At 40.9% G+C, this 24,079-nt stretch overlaps 2 protein-coding genes across 2 annotated transcripts in view; both read right to left on the minus strand.

Moving 5' to 3' along the window:
• Nucleotides 1–381: 381 nt before the first annotated feature.
• Nucleotides 382–8,844, minus strand: NOC4L (nucleolar complex associated 4 homolog). Its single transcript, XM_026037470.1, has 15 exons — nucleotides 8,746–8,844; nucleotides 8,531–8,651; nucleotides 8,351–8,457; nucleotides 8,047–8,154; nucleotides 7,370–7,519; nucleotides 6,653–6,752; nucleotides 6,362–6,396; nucleotides 6,222–6,272; nucleotides 5,841–5,952; nucleotides 5,128–5,188; nucleotides 4,518–4,628; nucleotides 3,155–3,318; nucleotides 2,285–2,367; nucleotides 1,921–2,034; nucleotides 382–1,616 (listed from the first exon to the last, which is right to left on the minus strand). The coding sequence occupies exons 1-15, from the start codon at nucleotides 8,842–8,844 to the stop codon at nucleotides 1,500–1,502; spliced, it is 1,533 nt and encodes a 510-aa protein (XP_025893255.1). The 3' UTR covers nucleotides 382–1,499.
• A 1,483-nt stretch (nucleotides 8,845–10,327) lies between these two features.
• Nucleotides 10,328–24,079, minus strand: part of EP400 (E1A binding protein p400) — a 40,025-nt gene continuing 26,273 nt past the window's right edge. Inside the window, 22 exon segments of the mRNA XM_026037558.1 lie at nucleotides 10,328–11,535; nucleotides 11,780–11,857; nucleotides 12,611–12,772; nucleotides 13,400–13,530; nucleotides 14,058–14,253; nucleotides 14,391–14,597; nucleotides 14,927–15,093; nucleotides 15,664–15,868; nucleotides 16,460–16,569; nucleotides 16,656–16,701; nucleotides 17,576–17,770; nucleotides 18,352–18,430; nucleotides 18,538–18,594; nucleotides 19,153–19,289; nucleotides 20,602–20,775; nucleotides 21,043–21,284; nucleotides 21,669–21,822; nucleotides 21,932–21,976; nucleotides 22,094–22,225; nucleotides 22,852–22,935; nucleotides 23,208–23,366; nucleotides 23,672–23,815. Coding sequence (XP_025893343.1) covers nucleotides 11,263–11,535; nucleotides 11,780–11,857; nucleotides 12,611–12,772; nucleotides 13,400–13,530; nucleotides 14,058–14,253; nucleotides 14,391–14,597; nucleotides 14,927–15,093; nucleotides 15,664–15,868; nucleotides 16,460–16,569; nucleotides 16,656–16,701; nucleotides 17,576–17,770; nucleotides 18,352–18,430; nucleotides 18,538–18,594; nucleotides 19,153–19,289; nucleotides 20,602–20,775; nucleotides 21,043–21,284; nucleotides 21,669–21,822; nucleotides 21,932–21,976; nucleotides 22,094–22,225; nucleotides 22,852–22,935; nucleotides 23,208–23,366; nucleotides 23,672–23,815 — 3,177 coding nt within the window. The 3' untranslated portion in view covers nucleotides 10,328–11,262.

Raw genomic sequence — 24,079 nt, forward strand, 5'->3', positions numbered from 1 at the left:
TCTCAACCATTCCACCTTCTTACCAGATATCRAAGGATACAGAAACACGGCTGGCCAGGGAGGAGACAGACCTGCTTTTTCACAAAACAGAACAACAGAATGGGATTTTAAAAAACACACGTAGAGGAACCTGAACTCCCCTCACTCAAATTCAAAGCCATCACAAAAAGCAAAGAGTACAGCTCTGTTCTCCGGAGACATGTTTAGGAAATGAGAACATTTCACTGCAAATATATGATCCTTTACGTATTTACCATCTGGATAGCATGAAGAAAACTGCACAAGGAAAASCTAGCACCTAGTGACAGCTGCGGTTTTCCTTGACTTTAAGCAACCTTGTCTGCCAAAAATTAGCTTCCTTYGGATTTATTCTTGACTGTACTTCTTTCCTTTACAAATTATGATTTCAAAATACCGTAAGCAGAGTTAAAAGCCTGGCGAGACAAGAATATTATTAAAAATGGTGTGAGGAAACAAACGTTCAGTCAATCTATCTGCATTCTTAACAAGGAGTGTAAGAGGAAGTCAGAACGTTTAGTATCTTGGGAAACACCATCAGAAGGTATTTCTGCATCACATCTCAAAATACAAGCAAAATCTGAATCGATAAGGCCACCTGGCATCAGGGGTCACTAGTTAAAACTTGACTGCGCTTGAGTAGACACCTGCCAGAGTTCTTACAAYGCTTGCAAGCTGCAAGCAAAACTACATTAAGCTGCTTACCACTGTGCAGAAAATAAATAAATAAACAAACCCCAAGGATTAGATCTACCTCCCGCTGCACTCCAGCTAAGCAGGCAGATCCCTGTATCACCTAGATTATGCTCATTTCTAAGCCTCATTTTCACATTGGGCAACTTGAGAATATGACACAACTGTACATGAAGGAACATACGCAATGTCACATATGGAATTAGTGAGCATAATCTGTGAGATGTTTTTTACAAACCTAAGACTAATACATGGAATTTAAACATTAGAGGATAGTTTAAGAGCATATATGWAATATCCCCAGGCGTTTACAGCTATACATAGAAGTCACTTGTGGCAAGCAGTTGCCAGACTTAGTGTAGAACTAACACAGCTGGGCAAGAAGAACAGCTCTCAGAGGCCAAATCTTCCCTCAGTTCCATATGAGGGCAGCAGGATGCTCTGCTCATGCWGTCAATGATCACAGCCAGCTCTAGTTGCTTGAGAAAAAGACACCTGCAATTCCATAAATATCTCCAGAAAACTTCGCTCAGTGGAAAAGTCTGTTCCAAGCATGAGGCAGCAACACCCAAGAGTGAGAAACAAGCAGCCAAAACAAATAACAAGCAGCAGCCGCAACCTGTGGACGCTGGCGACGGTCACTAAAGAAGGCACCACCCGTCTCGAGCAGTCCAGCTCTCACAACTTCAGAGGTATTGCAGAAGACACAAATACCCAGTAGAGCACATGTGTTTTGTGCATGTCCCCAAGGTCAATCAGTTGTGCAGATGTGTTTATTAAGGGTCATATCAATCTAATGTGAAGTGCTCTGCGAAGATATCATTCTTTTTCCCAAACAAACCTCTCACGGGCTCAAACTCCAGGGGCACATCAGCTTTTTTTTTCTTTATTTCTCTATCAAAAAGCTACAAAGAAAAAAAAAGAGAAGATATTAGCAAAATTTAGGAGAAGCTCTTTATCCTGACTGATACCAGCTCTCACTTTAACCTCTAATAAGAGAAATCAGGCCTTTCAGGTCTTTTTTGTATAAGCCACTCCTGTCACCATTTCTGCCTTGTCCTCCTGCATTTAATAGACATTTCCCTGGCTCCGGGTAATCACAAATCAGTTGAGTTCCCTCCCCAGAAGCTGCTGAAGGTGTTTATAGATCCCAGGAGCCAGTCCCTTTTCCTCTTATTCCACTCTTTAATGCAAGCACAACAATACTACCTCACAAGCAGAGAGCTCCAAGAGCCCCGATATGTTGTCCTCTATTTCTGACAGTGACTGGTTCAGGACAGCAGCTGCTTGAGCCACATCTGGATGATAGTGGTTTTGTAGAGACTAAAAAAATAAAACAAATAYGAGATGCTCTAATGAGTAAAGGATTAACATATATCCACTCAACTGCCCCCATAGCTGTCCCCTTCTCTACTAGTCAGTTATTCAGTGAGCACCACATTCTGGCACAGGAGGCAAGTTTACTGTTCTGCACTATTACAAAGCTCCAACAAATCCAGATTCCAGGCATCCTTCAAGCACACACACAATCCCCTCCGCATCCAGGTCAATTCAGACAGGCTCTTCCACATACCTGTAGCTCCCAGAGGGAGCTTTCCAAAGCCCTGCTTTCAGACGGCTCCTTCTCCTCCATAATATATGGATCTTCTGACAAATCTAGAGAGAGGAAGATGCAGAGGTGGTATCTCCTGCATGCTGTGCACAACTCCAAAGGGAACAGAGACATCGAACAGCACTGCAGCAAGAGCTGTGTAAGACAGTGCCCCTGACATTTATGATCCAACAACAAGCTACACACCTCAGCAAGCCCGAGTCACTGAAGCATTGCAGAATYACATTATTTTTAAAGAGCAGAGAAGTAAGACACAAAGAACTGGAACACTGTAAYGCAAAAGCAACTTGGACAATTTTGAACAAGCATTATCGGTGTTCAACACTACATTGATTAAATCATGGACAGATGAATAACAACTCAGGAAACTGCTAAACCAATGGGCTTAAACACTGCAGGTGGCAAATGAGAAGGTCTCAGATTTCTCCATTTGGTTTATTTTCTCATTTCTTTGCTTAACAGAGTGTTAAGCTCAACAAGACATGTGCAGTGTATGGTCCAGTTGTCTCAGCCTTTTAACACTTGAGGTAGTCTGAATCAGTGCAGGCTCCAAGCACCCTTAGCCTGGAGAGTCACACAGAGGGCATCCTACTTAGAGACCATGTAGCCTACAGCGAGGCCCACAGACAGAAAAAACAGACAGATCTTCATGGCTGGAGAATTTGAAGGAGCAGCCTGCAGGCTTTCTTGCAGAGCCAAAGGACACAGAGATCCTTCTAAACCTTASAAGCTGGGACTGGGATCTCTCCTCCTCCCCCAGGGAAATCCATCCTTCCCTTTATGCTATCCAAAGGCAGGACCCAAAAGCCCCCAGCCAAACTGCCCTCTTACCTTCGGGCCCGTCAGGCCTGTGCACTAACACTCTGCAAGCTGGGTGCCTCCGGAAGAGATTGCAGATGAAGGGAATGACCATGAGCAGAGCCTCGGGAGGGGCAGTGAGGGCCAGCCGGGAGAGGCGCTTTATAAACGCTGCCACCAGGTAGGCTGGCAAGTGACTTTTGGAAAGAAAAGAGAAGACACCAGTGTATAAAAGCCCAAGCAAGAGAGGAGGCAACACTACCAACCCTGACAGCGTATCACATTGAAGATCAACAGAGCCCTTTTTATTTTTGGAGTATGGAATAAAGAAACTGTAAGCAAAAATATSTGGTTGCAGGCAGTAACACATGGCCTTGTGCAACAGTTGCCTGCAACATAATTTGCATCAATTTCTACTCAGTTTATCAGTAATCTAAAGCACCCTGATTCAACCCGGATGTGTGGCACCCCTCCAAGCAGATGCTGTAGCTAAGCACAGCTCTTGTAATGGTCACTCACACTGCAGTCTTTATTCAGTCATTTTACAAACTTATGAGCATTTGGGCAGGCAACCTTAATTATATCCTTCTAATGCACTTCGTGGGTTTAATTAATACATGGACCATGGTGTTAAATTTATGTAGTACTTTCAGGACTAAACCAAGCGGCGCAGCTGTTATCAGGAACATAAAGCTGTATAATGTGTATGTGCAGAGTAGTTCTTATTTCCATAGTAAAAATGCAAACTTATAACAATAATCACTTGATATAGGCAYTTCCTTCGGTGTTTGAAGGAGCTGGGATGAGAAATGATGAGTTTCRGCCACCCACCTTTCAGCCCTGCACCTCACCAAACCTGCAAGGCTTAACAATAGCACCCAGTTATTATACACAGTATATTTCTCACTCCAAAGTATACTATGAGTAYAAGGGCTTTCTTCCCTGTATATAAAAAAAATGACAGCATCAAGGCAGGCTGTCAAACACTTTATGTTCCAATATATCAACAGTTTTATGATCTCATGTCTATTTAAAAAAATGCAAATGTTATTTTTCTCCATATTCATAAAGTCAGAGGAAAAAAGTATCACTTTCAGCCAAATATGGAATATACATCAAAATACATTCAAAATTTTGCAAATCAAATTCAAATTATGTACTGCATTTTTGTTTTCTGAAACTAGATGGGTATGTGGCAAATCTTCAAAAATAGCACTTGCAAAATTACACAGCATTACAATCATCCTCTTGGATTCAATTTTCTCAGTAAACAAAAATCCAATCCAGTCGGCATACTGAATGCATTAAATCCAGACATGGAGAGACTGTTCAGTCTCTGGCCAACGGAAAAGCAGGAGAAAAATACGTTAACATATATTATAAAACTGCTACTTACGATGAAGACAAAAACAGATCAGCCAAATGGAAAAATCGGGCTCGATACTTCACGTGATATATAGAAGGGTCTAAAAGGCTGTACAGCTTCTTGTAAAAGTCTGGATATTCCCTATTAAAAAAAGGAAAGATAAAATGTTACAGACCAGTGATGTACAGTGGGACAACACTGTGTCTAAATGTCCTTGTGCATGCATTATATGTGACCCCAGACCACTGCTGTGCTGTTTAGCCTCCTTTTGCTCCTCTCCACGGCCATCACTCGAAAATAGGCTGCAAGGTGAATTTCCTGCTCTTGCAGTGCTGCTAAGCTGTTTTGGGGCTGTGATGCTACATCCACTGACTGCAGTGGTACAGGATCCAGGTAAGGCAAGCCAAAGACTACAGCTTTTCTGGGTGATCAGGTCACCTTGAAAATAGATTTTCAAGTTCCAAACAGTAACAGTCTGGATCAGAGAGTATTTAGGCTCAGCTGAAAAAATGGTCATATTATCAAAAATTTCAGCATTCAAACATCTGAGCCTCTTGTGAAGAGGGGTTGGAATTCCAAGGTATACAGACATAAAAGCAAAAACCCATATTYCTTGAAATACAATGTTTTGTTTACTTACAGATTATGCTGATGAATCAGAATAAATAATCCATTTAAGGCTAGGAGACTGATTGCTCCACCTGCAAGAAAGAAAACAGATAATACAGAAGAGAACCATCAGCTGCAACTTTATTTTATTATAAAACTTTCACAGAGCAGACATAATACTCAGAGTACCTGAAATTAGTGACAATGTGATGGTTAGCAAGGGACAAGATCATGTGAAAGCTTCCAGAGGCTCAGAGGTTACTTACAAAGATTAAGTTGTAGTTCATAAGAATAGACTTGAAGGACAGAGACAAAAATGCTGCTTCAATGCCCAAGAAAACTACACTGGGTGGGTAGGAGTCCTCCTCAGAAAGAATACTTCTGTAGGAAACTGCATCTGTGTCCAGATGCAGCCCTGAGAGCAGCTCTGCAGGCTGAACTCTACATTTGAAATAAATCACCTCATTATCCCACCTTTTCTAAAGCTTGAAATAGGACTTCCCTTACATGCAAAGTGAAAGAACATCGATAAGCCCAGGTGAAAATTCCTCTCTCCCAGGGACAAGCACAGTCCCTAGTTCCTTCGCTTAATTCCAGTCAAAGTTATAGCTATTTCTTTGGCAAGGGCGTTTCTGTCCTGAGTCATTCCCCAAAGAGGCCGTGGCGTTGCCTCCATCAGTCCTTCCAGTCGTACCTACTATGCTGCAGAATCCCACAAAAGATGGAAAGCTTGGTTTTACCCACCTATGCCATAGGCCATTGTCAGGAAGTCCATCATAAGAGTAGGTTCATTCATGTACGGCAGAATGGAGTCATGCAGAATAACAAGAACTTTTTTGTAAAGGCCAGTGGGCAGCTGTGAAGGACAAGAAAAAGTCAAACAATCAATGCAGGGAGAAATAGGCAACAGAGAAGAAAAAGAGAATGTGGCAGAATATAGTGCAGGAATAGAGCTTAGAAGAGTGGTTACAAGTGACGAGTGATCATTAAGTTAAAATTACAGCGTCTTATGTAACACTGAAAGCACAGCAGGGCCTTAAAAGGGGCTCCATGGCAGGACAGCCACAGACTCAAAGAGGAAGCCACCAGAACACAGCACAGACTAGTGACAGAACCAGCACTCACCTTGTGCTTCAGAAAGCTGAGCCACATCTTTTCAAACGCCTGCTTGTGCGCCTTAAACAGCATTGCAAAAAAAGGATTAAGTACAYTGGCACCSATAAAGTTTTACTTTAAGTTAACTYCCAAGCACCGAATGAAGTTACCTGCAACTTTGACACTTTCCACTCTTCCCGGTTTTCTAAGAAGAAAGACAAAACAGATCCTGAACTTGAAATGAATATTTAAAAAAATATGATCCTTGCTTTACTTGAAACAGGAAACGCCTCACACTAGTTGTTACAGATAAAACACCTAAGACTGCRAGGTATAAACCCCAAAAAAACACAATTTTATCTGGGGCTCAATTACATACGTGGCTAAGAGCCTTTTAACAACACAAATCTTAAGCATGCTCTTCCCTTTCATCCMCAGTTCACGGCATGAAGCTCACCAACCTTGCTTCACCATGAACTTGCTCAAGTCCCGCTCTTTGTTCGGCATGTTAATGGGTGAAATGAGGGAAAATACGTTCTGCTGGTATATTGGCAGTGGCCTCTAGGGAAAAAAGACAAGCACATTCRAACAAGAAGCTTCATATCAGATGGCAAAACATGCTGGAGTTTAATACTGCTCTGTTTCACAAGCAGTGAATAGATTTAATTACGAAAGAAAAGGAAAAATACCAATGGCAAAACTACATACTGCTTCTTCTCTGGTTCTCTCGTTCTGGAATGTTACTCATTTGCCAAACACAACGTAGGTCTGAACTAACTCCAGTTTAACAAAACTGGTGGGTCCAACTACAGTATAAACAATCAAACAAAACCACACAGGCTTTTCTTACGCAACAGAGGGAGAACACAATTAAAGGCTGCCTGTGCCATCCAAATCCAAGATTTGATTAAAACAAAGGCTACAGCCCAAATCATGAGGTTCTGCATTAAACAACCATAATTCTTTCTTGAACTACCTCAATCACGGACTGAGGACAATCCTATCCAATCCTACCCAAACACTGTGAACAAGAAAGATGAACACCTTTAAATAAGCACACACATTTCTCTTGCTTTCAAACTCTTTCCATATACCACCAGTCCTGCRCTCAACCCCCAAGATAAACCTTTCAAAGCAAAAGTTTATTCAGATCCATCTCATGGGTAAGAGTTTGCTACCTCTTTTGTCCTCTGCATGACTTGCCCGATGCTCTCGGTGACRGCCTTCATCACAAAGTAGCGAACATCGTCGTACTCCATGTATTCTTGGAAGCGAGAGATCAGGAGCGAAGCATCCTCATTTAGGGGGATCAGTCCGTCGACAACTACCTAGCAAAGGGTTTGTGAAGGAGAGTAGAGAGTCAGTCTGCAGCAGGACGTGAGCAGACAGCGAGCTGGGAAGGTCCCTCTGAAATATAGCCAGAAGTGCTGCGTCCTGCTCGCTCCAGAGCACATGTCCACAAGCCACTTTATGAGCCCCCCTCCCATCTCTCAGATGAGTCTCCCCTATCAAAGACARTGTTATTTTGAAATAACACCCTGGGCCATGGCTGCCCCCTCACATCCCAATAGCAAATAAAGCCACAGAACATGAGAAAGCCCAAAGCTGAGACCTCCCATACACAGGAGTCAGCTCGTTCCCATGCAAGGCAGCTGCTCCCACATTTGCAGATCATCACCTAAGCAAGGCGCTCCAGCAAACCCTGGGTTTTGGTGCTCCCTCCATAACAGCACATTTCCTTTCCCCATGAAACCCTCCTCCTAGGAAGTTTTGGCCCTGCAGCACATGAGCACTACAGGTTCCTGTGTCAAGCTGCAAATCACAGCAGGGACTTCCACGTTCTGCAGCCACCTACCTTCAGAAGCTCACGAGGAAAAGTGAACCCCCCCCTCCACTCGGGCTCAACCAAYGGGTGCCTTATCTCCAGCTCGACAAACTTCATGAGGGTGCAGAGCGCTAGTTCCTTTGGAAGGAAAACACACGTGAAGCACAGGAGCTGGTGGCTGGACCCAAAGGAGGGCGCTTACAAGCCAGGAGAAGGGATGAGAGGGTCCTTCCCGCAGGGAGCCCGTGCCCTTTCCTGCCATTCCGAGGGATCCGAGCTCGAGGAGCGTCACAGCAGCCAGGGCCGTCGCGGGGGCTGCTGCCCGCGGACCCACCTTGACCTGGAAGGCCTCGTGCGCCAGCAGCTCGGCCAGGCTGTCCAGGCAGCTGCGGTAGCGGTGCCGCATCCACATCCTGTACTTGTCCTCGGCGCTGCGGGGCCCTGCGGGAGGCAGCGCGCTCAGCACGGCCGSGCCGGGCCCAACCGAACCGGGCCGGGCTAAGGCGGGACTCACCGTCCAGGACGGCCTCCTCGGCGGGCAGGCGGCCCACGAAGAGCTCCCCGCGCTCCAGCAGCGCCCCGAAGAGGCGGCCGCAGCCGCGCACGGCGCTCGCCACGGCCTCCTGCTGCTCGGCCTGCGGACAGCGGCGCCGTGAGGCGGCGGCACCGGCACCGACCYCGCACCGCCCCCAGCCCGGCCCGCTCCCCCCGGCCCGGCCCGGCCCGCACCGCCAGCAGCTCCAGGATCTCGAAGACGCGGTTGGCGCCGCCGCGGCTCCCCAGCACCGCGGCCACGCAGGCGGCCACCGCGCCGCGCGCCTCCGCCATGCCGCCCGCGCCGCCGGAAGCGCCTGCCGCCGCGAGGGGGCGGCGCCTGCCGCCGCGAGGGGTGTGGCTTGCCGCCGCGAGGGGGCGGGGCGTACCGAAGGGGTGTGGTTTGCCGCCGAGAAGGGGCGGGGCTTGCCGCAGCAGAGAGGCGCCGAGCCGGGGCTGTTATAAAAATGTACACTTTATTACATCACTAGTCCTTACAATCCTACTGGATCAAGTACAAATGCTTATGTCCATAAGTTATTTACAGGTAGAGTTGCTAACACACGCCCGGGAGAGAGACACAGTGGAAGGGGAGCTGGGGGTATTTTAAAAAAAAAAAAAAAAAAAAAGGAAAAAAAACCAAAGTGGTTTTTATCCTCAATAACTGACCTAACCGAGAAACAAGCGCCTCTTTAGACACCGAATGAGACCAGCACAATGACGCGGGCAGCGGCTCCCTGCTGCCGCCACCATCCCCCCCAACGACTCCCATGCACATAATAAGAGCTAAACACGTAAAAGTAAAACCGGGGCTAACTAAGCAATCTTTTTGGATGCGCGACAACATACTGTACACAGTGTCAGTTACTGGTTACCATTGCATTTTGCTTTGCATTGTCRACTATCTCCTTGCCAACATTATTAGCTTTCCTGCTAGTAATGGAGTTTAAGTAATGGCACAGACAGTGGTTCAGCAGGGTCAGGGGAAGGTTTGTTCACACACAATGTCAAAAAAAAAACATCAATGCCCCCATATTTGCAGACCTGAGGGTCTGAGAAAAATACGATGTAGGAGAAGAGGTATAAAATTAAAAAGAAAAAGAAAAAAAAACAAAATCAGGAACTCTGCCTGACCCAGTGTTACATTCGTGATCTCAACAGAACGGGGCGTCCATCCTACTTAAAACAGAGGAGTTGACTGAGTAATTCTTGCTTAAGCCACCTGCATTGCTGGATACCTTGGGGTGCACGTAAGGACAAAAGATAYGCCTTCCTTGCTTGTAAATAGGCTCCCCTCCTAAAATAGTAAAAAGATCACAGAATGAAAAAATAATTTTAAAACCATTTCAGAAAAGGAATGTTATAAACTCGTCTGATTTTACATGTCATGCAGTTTTATGGCCAAAGTAAAACAAATCTATTCAAGCCACCAAGAGCTTTTTGATCACTCGCTCTGCTGTTTGCAAAGAGAGTTTGCTTTCCAGCAACTTTATGCAAAAAAAGTAAAGAAAATTTCCACAGTTCTATGCAGCTTCTTGCTTGGATTTTTTTTTTTTCCATAACAATAAGGCAAACTCATTTGGAGGAAGAGGCCACGCTCTATTCACATCCAAAATACCCACCTGAAGATACATTCATCATTAGCTTTAGTAAAAGAATAGTACAAAAGTTAGATCTTATTCTTTACACAATTGAAGAATTAGTCTTAGATTTAATTTCACTATTTTCCCCTTCCCCCAGCCCCCCACCCGCCAAGCTGAAAGCAGAGTAGAAAGTACTGAACATTTAAACATGTTGCAAGAGCAGAATGAAACTGAGAGATTAAACTTCATCTGTCTGAGATTTTCCTTTAAGGAAGTCCCACGAGAAACAGCTACGGACCATTTGTTTAGCTGTATCTACTGAACAATTCTTTTACAAAAAAATGGGCTACACTGTAATGCACATCTACTATCAACACAGTATTTACTCAGTTCATGCCTAAAATATCCATTATCTTAAAGTGAAATATGAGAGAATGACACACAGGTTGGGTGCTTCATTAAACTGTACACAAAACTACTAACAAACATTTTAAAAGACTTACAAAAATGGAGAATGAAACTTTTTTTTTTCCTTTTAATTACACATACTTACAGGTTTTCACATTTATTGGCTAAACTTTTCAGGGAGCACTTCAAATATAAATTAGTTCCTCCAGAGGTATTTACCCTCAAGCAAGAACAATATGCAGCTTTTAGAGATGGAAAATACTTTGCTTTTTTAGCCACGCTTGATTCTTTGAATGGCTTCACCACAGATATTGAACATTCACCCAAATTATAGCAAAGAGCTGCATATTTCCACAGGCAGGTTAGGGGATTTTAAGCTAGATGAATTTTACTGACATTTATGGTATATCACCATTCTAAYTTTGTGCAGCGGGGCAGAATTTAAGTGTAAGCAATGTTTGCTTTATCTGATTTGAACGAGCACAGAGAACACTGGCAGAATGTATCTTGTATGGATTTTGAGTGTTACACAGTTGCTACCATGCTGAGGTTTTGTGAGAGTTTCCATGTTTAAATGTTCACCAGCAAAATCCTTCTGATAAAAAAAAATAATAAAGGTGATTTGTCTTCATGTGGATGTTTGGAGAAGCTTCTCACTTTGCCATGGCTTAGCAAACACGAAATGCTGTACTTCCCTGCTTATTGCCTTTTAATCATKAGTTCAACTTGGTTTAGTGGGTGCCTTTAATCTGACAGTAGGTGTCCTCATTTGTACTTTTGCTTGCTGAGTTTGGGCCTCAGACGTTGCTGGTGTCTGTGCAGGATTCTGTACACCTGGAGCCTGAATCTGGGGAGATGCTGTTGTCACGACTTGCTGTTGAATCAGCTTCTGCTGGACAACCTGAGCAGTAGCAGTTGTTGCAGGAATCACTTGAACCTGCTGCTGACCTGCTGTTGTCTGAGAAAGGGTCACGGTTTGGGGTTGAGCTTGAACCTAGACAGTAGGATACGAGGCAATTACAAAAGGATAGTTTGGCATTAAACAGAGAGCTCAGAATTTCTGCACTACAGAAAAGCACCTTATTTGTATGGATGTTTATTCCCTTCACTGACAGAAAGACTGGGAAGGATGCTGAGAATGTGAGATACACCGTTTCAGTGAAAAACATCTTCCAGACAGATTTTCTAGCGTACAGCCTTATAAATCAAAGCTAAGAGCCAGAATACCCAAGACCTACCTGTTGGGAAACCGAAACCATCTGCTGAATGTTGGCAACAGTAGCCTGTTGCTGGACCACTTGTGGAAGTTTTGCAACCTTTAGTGACATGAAATAAAGTAAGATGTAGTCAAAATTAAAAGTGGCTAATTGCAATGACACACCATATCCTCAAACTGAAGCTGCAGGCTGTCTTTTTTGAGAATGCCATAGTTGGGTAAAAGCAAGCAAGTAAGCAAGCAAACTTTTAGATCAGGTAACTGAGGAATTTAAGTAGAATGGGAAGAAAGAGCCACATCTTCAGTCTTAACTGAACTGCTGTCTTTGCTGCGATGTACTTGCATTTCTTTCACTGACTATATAAAATTAAGGGAAGTACAGAAATTCTAATATCCTACATTATTCTTTCAAAATATATTTAAGGTAATGTTTGCAATTTCCAATTCCCTTACTAGTCCCTTGGTTAGTCTGACTCAGTTGTGCAGAAAAGAAGATAGCTGTCAGCTGGTCTGCCAGCCAGAGGTTGGGTCAGGAGGCAAGAACAGAAGATGGGAAGAACTCTGGCTGAATGTTCCCTAGTAAAACACAGCTGGAATCAAGTACTTAATAAAAAAAAAAAAAAAAAAAAGGTGACACAATTTACTTCTTTCAAAGACAAAAGGAGAACTTATAGTTCAGATGCTTCTTCTGACCGCTGCAAAGGCTGCAAATTCAGCATCAATTAATTTTATAATAAAGTCAATTTATATAAACATATAAGTAGAATTAGTAAGAGCAGAGACTAAAATGCTAAGATACCTGTTGTCTTTACCATCCTCCAAACACAATAAAGGTTAAAGGTGTTACCTGTACCTGAATCTGAGCCTGCACTTGTTGGGTTCCACCTGGTTTCTGGGTCTGGGAAATGGGAGTTGTCAAGAACTGTGTTTTAATGGCTGGCTGCGTAGTATAAGTTACTTTCTGTTGTTGTGATGTCTGCTGTTGGGCTTGGACTGTAACTTGTTGAGCATTTATCTATAGAAGAGGAAAGAAAAAGCACTGGTGCCTAAAAAATTTATATATTTTTTAAAGAGTGAGTATGTAACCATTTAAATTAATTACATTTAGCTACTGAAACAAAATCCTCTCAAGTTTAAGAGTAGAAAAAAGAATAGTGGAATAAAGCTTTCATGCATTTATACAAGCAGCTTGAGCCATTTAAAGCACTGTCTGGAAAGGTACACACACACTTCATGCAGGAATACACCTCTGAAAAGACTATAACCTACAGCAAAACCACACTGATGGCTGATAACAAAGTTCATGACTGGATGACATTTTGGGAAAAAGTACATTTTGCACGGTGTATGTCACAAAAGGCGAAAACACTTGGCTATATTGGAAAAGAATACAGAGATTCCTAATCAAGCAGAACAGTTTGTGGCACAAAAAAAAAAAAAAAATCAAACAGTAATTTCATCAAATAAAATATTAAGCATCTGACAACGCATATGAAAAACTGTTCTCTCCACCAAAACCTAATATCTTCAGATATGCCCACAAATATATTAACTGTCATTATAGCAGAGTCATCATTTATAACTGAAGCTTTACTGCTAGAGAAGCACCACAAAGCTCATAGAAAGAGCAGACAGTCAATACCTTTTGCTGCACAGTAGCTTGTCCCTGTGCAACCTGAGGCTGGATAGCTTTCTGTTGCTGTGCTGCTTGATGGTGCTTAAGTTTTAGAAGTTGCTGGACATGCAGTGGCTGTGCAACTACCGTCTGACCTCCTGAAAATTACAAAAACAATTGCAAATGTTCATTTTTCAATTCTTCGTTTTACTACTAGTTCTCAATAACCATGGCTTGCAAGCACAGATTGTGTTTTTTACTGACTTACACATCTGCATAGCTCTTAGCACTAATAACTTACTGATTTTAATAGTAATAAGACATATAATTTTGCGAGTGGAGGAAAAACATTCTTTCATCTATGGGTAGAAGTAAGCTAAGCTGGTGTCCTAACAGGAAAACAGTTGTTCATACAGGATGGTTCTGAAATAAACGTAAGTTTTCACATCTTAATTTTGAAATTAAAGGAAGTGATGTAAACTGTATCTACTCTCATGCACAGATTTTAACGTAAAATTTAAAATAACTACCCAGCTAAAGATTTATACTAACCTACATAATAAATGAGTGCAACTCTCTTATTTCATTTTTGAAATAAACTGGAGTTCAAGCTCTTACAAAGACTCTAGCTTTAAAGAAATGGCATTTTAAAGTATACTACATTTTAGCAAGTCTCTTCACCTACCTGCAGCCTTCTGTGGCTGTCCAATAGCAACACTAATGCCTGCAACAGTAACAGGGAGTGTGGTGACTCCCGCAGAAGACACAACAGCAGCTGGAACAGACACCACTGGAGGCTTTGCCAAAGCAACCTGTGCTGCTTGTGGAGTTTGGGCCTGGATCTGTCCTTGCGCTTGAAGCTGGGAAGCAGGAACACGAGTCTAAGCAATAAGGAATGAAGATTATTGTACTGGCAAAATAATATTTGCTGCATATAACACGTCRTTATATGTGCACACAAATGACGAGCATCCAAGTTCATTTAAATAAGCAAAGAGAATTGTTTAAGACAACTTACAAGACGAGCAACTTGCAGGTTTGTCACAGTAGTGCCTGTGAGAACTGCACCAGGCCGAGGGGCTGTAACAGCAGTGAGCTGTTGAGTTTGCTGTTGCTGTTGCACTTGTACTTGTGCTGTTTGTTGTTGTGCCCCTTGCTGTGTCTGCTGTGCTGCCTGCTGCTGAGGAAGCTGCAATTTCTGCTTCTGCAACTTGATCAGCTGCTCCTGCAAAAATAAAACGTTTCCATCATTTCTAAGAAGCATTCTATGTCAGACTTTGATTAGGAACAAAGAGCTATGAATGTAGCTTCTTTATACAGTGGATTGCAGAGCTTTACATCCTGACTTACTGTGAAATAGTGATACTATTTATTGAAAAGTAGTACTGGACTCCCTGAGTTCATGAAGTTTTGGAAGCATCAAATTTAAGAATGAACAGCATTTTGTTCTAGTCCAGAAAACAGGTTACAATAAGCATCATTAATGAGACTTGCTGTAACAGATGACAATAACATGTCTGTACATGTACTGACACTTCAGGAATCCTTCCTCACCTGTGACAACTTCCCTACAGTTTTTATTTGGGCTGGAGACTGGGCTTGTGCCTGTGCCTGAATCTGCGGCACTTGCACCTGAGCCGCCGCCTGCTGCTGCTGCTGCCTGAGGAGCTGGAAGTGCGCGGGGGTGATGGTTTTGCCAGAGAGCTGGACTGTTGGCGTAGCTGTGAATGCAGAGGAAGAGAAAAAGAGGTTTGGAAGAAGATTTTGAACATTCAATATAATTCACTGTTTTCAATTGAAAAGATTGAATGTGTATTTTTGGATGTGTATTTTTCTGCTTTAGCACAGTTTGTGGTCTAACTACAAATAAGAACACATTATTAGAAATATGGTAAAAAAGCAGAATAAATAATAAATTATATATTCCTTTCTTCATAATGGTTTTCAGTTGAGGCAGTCAATTCCCACACTATACTGCTAGCTTATTACTATGCTTTCTTTTTTAATTGTAATGTCTAGAGACCAAGCATTGCTCTACAGCAACACTTTATCCAGAAATACTCACTGGAGAAAAATGTAGTCTGAACAGGAACAATTAAAACAGTTAACAGTAAGTTAAAAACTGTGGCGTTATTTAACAGTTCTGCCAACAAATACAGACTTTCAATACTGTGGGTGGTCAAGYGATGGCCAAGTACACTAGAAAATTCTAAGGCTCTTTATGCACCCTCAGGAAAAACAAAACAGAATGACTAAAACCAAAACCAAACCCTAAATCATGTGTTTACTACCTGGTGTAACCTGAGTCACCAAAGATCTTGTCTGGGTCTGCACTGGTGTTAGGTTTGTAGTTACGACTGCGGATGCTGTCACTGAGGTCACTGCACGAACTCCCTGGGTAGAGGCGATGGTCACCAGCTCCGTGGAAGCAGCGGGCGCCGCTGCAGCTCGCTGCTGCGTGTGCACCACTTGCGCAGTCGCGGTGCCTCCTGAAGTCTGAACAGGAACAAAAACGTTACTGCTCACAATTTTCACGCCTCACATAAAACCAAAGAACCTCGTAGAAACAGACCATATAGTTTTAGAAACAAGTATCAGAAATAAAGCAAAGCAGGCCCAAATCTTTCTAATGTTTCTCGTCAGATATGTCTCATTATCAGCTTTTCATTAAACCTTTTTCAAACAGGTTGATCACCAAGACCTTAATCATTCTACAGAAATTTGATTTTATTACGTTTCATATTTTTATCTTCTATAGTGCTATACTCTTAAAATAAAGATCATACTTCAAGCACAGAACAATTATAGGCTGGAAATGGCGTGATCCATTTCCTATGACAGCATTCATTTATGAACCACTGTTAACAGTACTATCAGGTACTATGTTCTGATAAGCTGTCCCAGTGCATTCTGTTTTTTTTGGCAGGGCACATGGGCAGCATACAGAATCACATGAAGCACACAAAGTTGGCAAGGCACGGAGTTTCTGATAACATGAAGGCTAATGCAGCAAACATTATAAACAGATAAAACTGATAAAACTTGCAACCATAAGTAGAGCAGGGACACAACTAGCAGTCTACTCACAGTCAGAGTTCCAGGAATAACAGGTGAGGCCAGACGTTTATTGATGGGCTGAAAGGTAGCAGCAGGAACTCCAGCAACTGTATTCACTATGACATTTCCACTTACTGTAGCTGGAAGAAAGAAAGCAACAAAGATTAAATATGTGATTAAAAAAAAAAAATCTCATCTCCAATGCCCAATTATAAAGTCTTCTTACCAGTCTGAATACTTGTCCCAGTAACTGCTGTTTTGATTGTGCCCGCCTGTTTAGAAGACAATTGAGGTAGCCATTTAGAACACAGTAAAAAAWAACTGAACACAGCTCTCACGCTGCTCTGCTTTTTAACACAATGAATTTAAGAAAAATGCAACAAGATGCATTGATACGTCTACTATTTTTCACTGTTTTTACTCAATACAATTTTTATATATGTTAGGGTTCTGCTACACAATCATTTGGAGAGCAGCTGAATGCCGGGTAAAGTGAATATCATTATTGATATTATTTTGACATCCTCGATAAAAAAATATGGGAGTAATATATTACTCGGGTACATGCAGGTAACAGCCCACACACAAACATCACTGAGCAGCGGATACACAGTGATACTTGTGTAGCCCTTTCTCTCTTTAGAAGTTGCTATACTTTAGACCTTCGACAAGCAAATTAAGATCACCACTGCCTGTASAGGTTGGCAGGCAAATAGGGTAGGTTATAAAAATACAAACTTCAGATTTTTGGTTTGTTTGAATCTCTGTTTTTAGCTACTTCAGCAAAATCTCTTAGCAAAACTATTTTATGCGGTTAGCCACTAAGACCATACCCAATAGTCTCTCTATTCTCCAAGTTCTCTGGATAAACATTTTTCATTCACTGTGCAAATGTATTTGCTCAGGCTTTAATTAATGTCTAAATTTAATGGGATACAAAATCTTTGCTAATGATATAGCTTCTTTTCACCCTGAATGTAAGACCTACTGCAATCAGAATAYGAACAGAGCAAAAAGAGATACTTAGCATATTCGAAATAGAAAAACTGCATTTCTCTCATAATACCAACCTAAACTCCCATGCAAATACGATGCAAAAAGAACTGAAATTACTCTAGGAGAGGCGCCAAGCCTTCCCTTTCTTACCAATACTGCTGTGTTGGCCACAGTAGTTACCGCAGTCTGTACCACTGCCTGCTGCTGCTGAACTACCTGGGCCTGGGCCTGGGGCTGCGGCTGCGCTTGCTGCACTGCCGGCTGCTGGGCTTGCTGCTGGCCGCCTTGCTGCTGCTGCGCCTGGGGGCCCGTCTGCTGCTGGGCCCTCTGCTGCTCAGCCAAGGCCTAGGAAATCAAAGTGTGAGCTCCACAGTCTTCAAAGCACCGGAACAATTGGGATTTTTTTTTTTTTTTTTTTTTTTTTTTAGCTTTCGTTCTAAGCGCATTTTGTTTCTTTTTTTTTTAATATGTACGTATGGATAGAGCATCCAAATCCAACTTCGCTGTAACTTTCTAACTCCAAGGTACAAGGTCTAACTTGAAACTCATTTTGAACTACAAGCTACGCGCTCATGTTTATATAGCTTGGAATGTAACACAAGCAAATTTGCCATCAAGAAGCAAGGAATAACTCCTCAATAACAAAAGCAAGGAGAGTATAAAACAGGCAAGAATTAAACAAGGATGGATTTTTTYTTCTTTTTTAATGCAGATTTTCCCAAGAGGTGCTGGTAAATCAGAAACCGGCACACGGGCCCTGGGAAAGGTCCTGCTTCAACACTGGATATTCAAACCTAGATGTACAACTTGCAGCTGCCTGTGACCCCTGCTGCACCAGCTTCCCCCAGACATCAGCTCTTCTCACACTTCCTCTACCTCTTGCCTAGGTGTTTMATTACTGCAGTCCTACCCACAGCTGACTGTACCTTTTTCTCTTTTGCAATACGTTCAGCTCGGAGGGATGCAACTTGAATTGGAGGAAGAGGTTTATCATAGTTGATTCCACTAAAAAGAGTGATAAGAAAACACGCAGTATTTTAGAAATAAAAACWGAAAGTTAAAAAATCCCACTTTTTATTTCATCTGTAACTCCTTTAAGATAGAGCGCCCACCTTTCTGCAAGCACAGATGCATGCTTTGGATTCTTCTGGAAAGGATTCATGCCAAGTCTGAAATGGAGCAAAACTGTGTTACTAGAGACAGAAAAACCTTAAAAACAGCATTTGATTTCACATATTTTAGTAGATTACATTGCAGTTCTGGTGAGGTTTTCATGGTATTCCCATCAGTACTACAGCCTGCACACAAATAAATATTTTAAGGGAGACTTACAATAAATATTAAATGAATAYAGTAAAAATTACAACAGAAATACGCATAGAACACAATATGCTATTAAATGTTATCAACATCAGAATGTTTGCAATTCACGCGAATGGAATGTAGACTCAAAGTAGATTAAAAAAAAAAAGAAACACACAAATGAATGCCTTTTTGCTCTTAATCACAGAAAAGAAATTAATGCCATGAGTAAAAGCTAACTCAAGAAATACACTGGTGTTCCAATGACACAAAGTCAGGGCATAAGGAAAGAGTTCAAGAGCAGAGAAAGAAACAGCAGTATGAAACAGAATGTGAAATAACTCCTGGTTGTGAGAGCAACTCTGTACACAGYGTCTTGCAGGTCTGTGGAGACAGGGAGCTTGAATGATCCTGGTTAAACTTACAGAGGTTTGATAGGTGGACTTCTTTTCCCTGCAATCATTTTCATCATCTCAAAATGATTAGTATAAAGTTGCGTGTGGGTGGCACCCTCATCTTGAGCATATATCTGATTGGTGCGAAGGGGGCGACTGTTTTTAGTCTAAAAATGAAAACAAACCAACTTTTAATTGAGAACACTCCTACATTGCATTTTGTCTATGTATAAACACATGGTGCGCTTGTAGATTATTTAAAAAGGTTCTCCAACATATCTATAACAGACTGGTTTCTGCCTCGTGTCACTGATAACCTACTGTTAGACAAAACTCTATGGGAAATTATAAAGAAAGAGCAAAATAAGGAGCAGTTCTCACGGTCACACTGGCATCAGCACTTGGGGACATACAAATGGCAAACTCTAAAAGAATCTTGAAAAAGAATCTTTGCTTTAGTTTAGATTTTGCAAGTTTAAATCAATACCCAAACCAAGAGCCCATTAGTTTCTAGTTATGCGTAGCGCACACATAGTGCAATGAAACCATCACTGCACTGCTCTCCTAACAAGCTGTGTTAATGTTCAGCACACCATGCCCTGCTACTACTTGGCTTCTCCTAAGCAGCAACTGCCTGTCAGGGACAAACCTGCTTATTAGTCAGAGCTGGGACTATGGTCAGAAGTTCTAGACTCTACACCTAGTTCTGTCACTAAATAGCTGTATAGTTTGGAAGAAGTTGCTTATATTCYTGGAATTTGTTTTTGTTTCTGTAGCATATTATCATCCCCATTTACAAAGAGGTGCTTCAAGCATTAAATTCACTAGTATCTGTAATCCACTTAGACCCTAGTATGTAATGCAATCTTACAGAGCTTAAGTATCATCATAATATTCAGCATAAGTTAGATGGTGGTTGTTAGATGGAAAAATACCCACTACAGTTTATGTGAAAACAAAAAAATCTTGCATGATTTAAAATTTATCTATCAAATCCAAAAGCTGAAGTCTGGTGTCAATCCACTGTATCAACAAAGAAAGAAAAAAATAAATTTGGAATTTTAATTGATGTTTGAGAACTCAAGTAACACTCAACATGGATCTCATGAATTATCTGCCCACCTCCATTGTTGCTAAATATCACAGTGTCTAGATTTGATTTTGAAAGAATACCAATGCACACCTTATAAATACTTTTTGTCTTCTTTTTAGGATTAGCTTCGTACATTAGCTGTAAAATAAGAAGGAAAGTTAGATGATCTTTTGTGGAAGAYTTTGTTCAGCTGCTTTTTCTTTTCAAAGAAATCACATAAAATAAGTGGAAATCCTGATGAGGATAATTTTATAAATTTTTAAAAAGTTAATTATTTACACTGTTGAAACATTTAACTAAAAAAAAAAAAACAAGTGCTTAAAAAGATAAGGAAAAACTCTACAAACTTAACGTAAAAATGACGCATGTTTTCTACGTAAACTCACCTTTCCTTCTTCCCTTGGAATAATCACATTTTCGTATCTGTTTCGGCATTGTTTTGGTGAGCGATAGACTCTGCTGCATGAGTTAACAACATCACTAACAAGGTCCCAATTGGGYGTGTGTGCTGGTGATACAACAGCGAGATTTAAAGGAAGCTCCAGTAGCTGCTTCACTGCCTAGAAGAGATAAAGGAACAAAAACTTCAGATGACAAGTCATTCCAATCTTCCAAACCCAACCTTATCTGCATGCATCTGTACACCATAATTACAATGCAGTGTTAAAGGTGAAACACAATCTGCTTCAAATTATGTTAGCAAAATGCCAAACTAACCATCAGGAATTAGAAATGACCTTGAAGAGATGATGTACACAAAGAGTCTTTTCTGAAATTACAAACTAAGACACAACACATAATAACAGATAGTGTGGGCATCATCTAACCTGCAGAAGTGCCCAGTCTTCACTGATCAACCACTCGGGATTATCCTGTCCAGCCTCAGCAGCTGGTTTGACAAGAGTCGGCAAAGGCTTTGCAAACTGTGTCTGTTGTTTCAACAAGATGTTCTTCTTCTGCTCTTTGCCTTCGCGTCGCATTTTCAACATTCCTGGGGTTGCTCGGTCAAAGAGCGAACGAGGAGGAATAACTGTCTCTCCATGACGTTGCTTCTTCTTCCTACCTGCAGCTACAATAATAAAAAGAGACATCTTTTGTGAATGGTTACTACCTTTGACTTTTTTTTCCTTGTAACAGCAAATTGCTTCTCTTTAAATTATCTTAAAATATAGAGAGTATATTGCAGTCTGCAATGAAACATAAAATGGCCAGGGCCATTAAGTAAAGCAATACCAAACTTGTCCTAACTCACACAGCAGAACATCTGTTTTGTCAAACTGTCCTTACTTAAGCAGTAATTATACTGCTTTAAGACCATCATGAGACAAGAATTTTTATTTCTTCAAATCTGCTCATTTGATTTTTCAGGAATATGCATACAGTCACAAGCAAAAAAGCATCATTTCTGGATTTATACCAATCGACATCATAACAGTGTTAAACAAATACTTACCAGATGGGTCTGTTTTGTGTCGTTTACGTTCCTTCCGGACATAAACTGGTGGCAACTTTGATTCCGGAATTGGAGTTGTATCATACATCAGACACATAACAGAATCAATATAGATATCATTGTCATCTTGAGGTGGAGTGGGGGGAGTCCAAAGCTACACAGAGTATAATTTGTAGTTAGTGCAATGGATTAGCTAACCATTGATCTTTAGTTCTCAAAACAGAAATAGTCCATTTTGAGCGTCTGAAATTTTTTTTACGTACTGGCATTATTTCCGTTTGTCCATCTGGACCTTCGTAGACATATTCCTACAAAACAAAAAGAGAATACAGTTCAAATGATGTGATTAAACCCTGATGGAATAGATATTTTCAAAAGAACTTAGAGGAAATGCAAAAATAATCAGGACTTTGTTGTATGCATACTTTGTTATATGCATCCTCTCGAGTGTAGGTGAGAAGTTCCTCTTCATCCTCCCAAAGCATTTTTTGTTCCTTTTCCTTTAACATCTTCATATGCTGAACTTCCCATGCTTTCTTTGTCGCTTTCAATTCCACCTAGGTGAAAAGCCAGGCTCATTATAAACTTAATGCAGTTAACATAACACAGTGCAATAAACACTGAATTCAAAGCGGATTTTTCTTTTTAATGGACAAATTCCTTAAACTTYAGATTTTCTGTGCCCGGAAAATTTTAAGTCATTTCTTCACAGATGCCTTTCAGAATCATTTAATATGAGATTTTTTTTTTCTGTAACTGTGAGAATATTTAAATCTTCAAAATAYAAACTCAGAAGTTGAGTTAAACAATAAAGACAACTAGAACCTAACTGCACAAATGGATATCCATGCTCACCTTTCTCAAATGAGCAGCCTCAGTGAAATTTTTTTCCCTGCTATCAATTAAGTACAACAAATAATTGCCTAGCTGAAGAATGCCATTCTTATTTTATAAATATAAATTAAGAACTTACACCTCCTTAAAACACGATAAACACAAGGAGATGAGTTTCCTGTAAGGCATTCTGGTGCTTAATAAATATACTATGCAAAGCAAGCACACTCAGAAGTGCTTACAAAATACCCACTGTCCTTGGAGGGATTTCCACTTCACATTGAAAATATCTCTCTGCTAGTCTKTATTGTGATAGAAGAACACAGAATAGAGAGGCTTGTTGTTTTACCTCATTCAAACTTGGCTCATTCTCTTCAGCAGAAACGTGGAAGAGCTCTAAATAATTCATTGCATACTTCTCAATTGGAGTAAGCTGAGAGAACATATTAAGGAAAAAGTAGTTAGTATTACCGATAAAAAGAAAGAAAAGTGACCAAAGGAGAATGCTTTAAGGCTCTCCTTGAGATTAATCTCCCTTTCAAATGTCTTAACAACTTAAGTCAGTAGGAGATTTCCCATTATTTTTTTGGGAGGAGTATAAAATCCATAGAAAATAAAGTTTCTGTAAGGCAAGACTGCAAAGAAATTGATATATTTGAACTATACATTATTTTTTAGCCAAATATTCATGGAAAGGCAGGGTACCTGATCCACAATAGCAATTAATTCCTGCAGCTGTGAGGTTTCTTCATTGTATTTTGTCTCGCAGAGTTCTGATATTAAAGGTTCAGTGCTTGATTCAGGACCTATTTCTTGTATGTGATCATTTGACTCTTCATTCTCTTGTTCAATACTGTTGAGGGCCTTTCAAAAACACATATTTTAAAAGTAAACTTCAAAAAATGTGGAAAGAAACCCGAAGAGAAGTTCACTAAAGTCCAACCCAAATGTTTGCAATAAATCTCTCCTGAAGCAGGATAAAGAGTCCCCAAAAAAGCACACTATTCAATAATGTACTTTTGTAATTTTTATAAGGAAAAAAAAAAGGAAATCAAGCTATCAGAAAACACTGATAGAATTTAGCCGAATAAAAAAAGATACATCTGTTTAATAAAAAATTCATATTGCTGTATCTTCCCTCCTCACTAATTTATGTGTTAATTAATTACCTCTATAAATGGTCTTGCAACTTTAGGTGAAATGTTTTCTGATGGAGATGGCTCTTGAGAAAGTACTACAAATTCYTCTGCTTTCACTCTAAATCCAGAATCCTCCATAGGAGAATGAACCTCAAACAACTCCTGAATTGTTTGCTTGGTAATTAGAAGAAGAAAAGAGAATTATGTTCCACGATTATTCTGGTTTTGTTTTCCTTTGTTTTAATTTTCTTATAAACCATATACTGACTAAAGGAAAAACAAACTTTATAATCTAATGCAGTAATATCTATTATAAAYGGAACATTGCCCCCTGTCTGTTCTATAATTTTCTCTTGTAGCACTATACAGCCAGAATACAGTTAGCAGAGGATTTATAACTCTCTGTATCAGATATACATGCTTTACCCTCTGGCACTG

Source organism: Nothoprocta perdicaria, unplaced genomic scaffold (assembly GCF_003342845.1).
Source record: "Nothoprocta perdicaria isolate Ctin4 unplaced genomic scaffold, notPer1 scaffold_2, whole genome shotgun sequence".
Taxonomy (NCBI): Eukaryota; Metazoa; Chordata; class Aves; order Tinamiformes; family Tinamidae; genus Nothoprocta; species Nothoprocta perdicaria.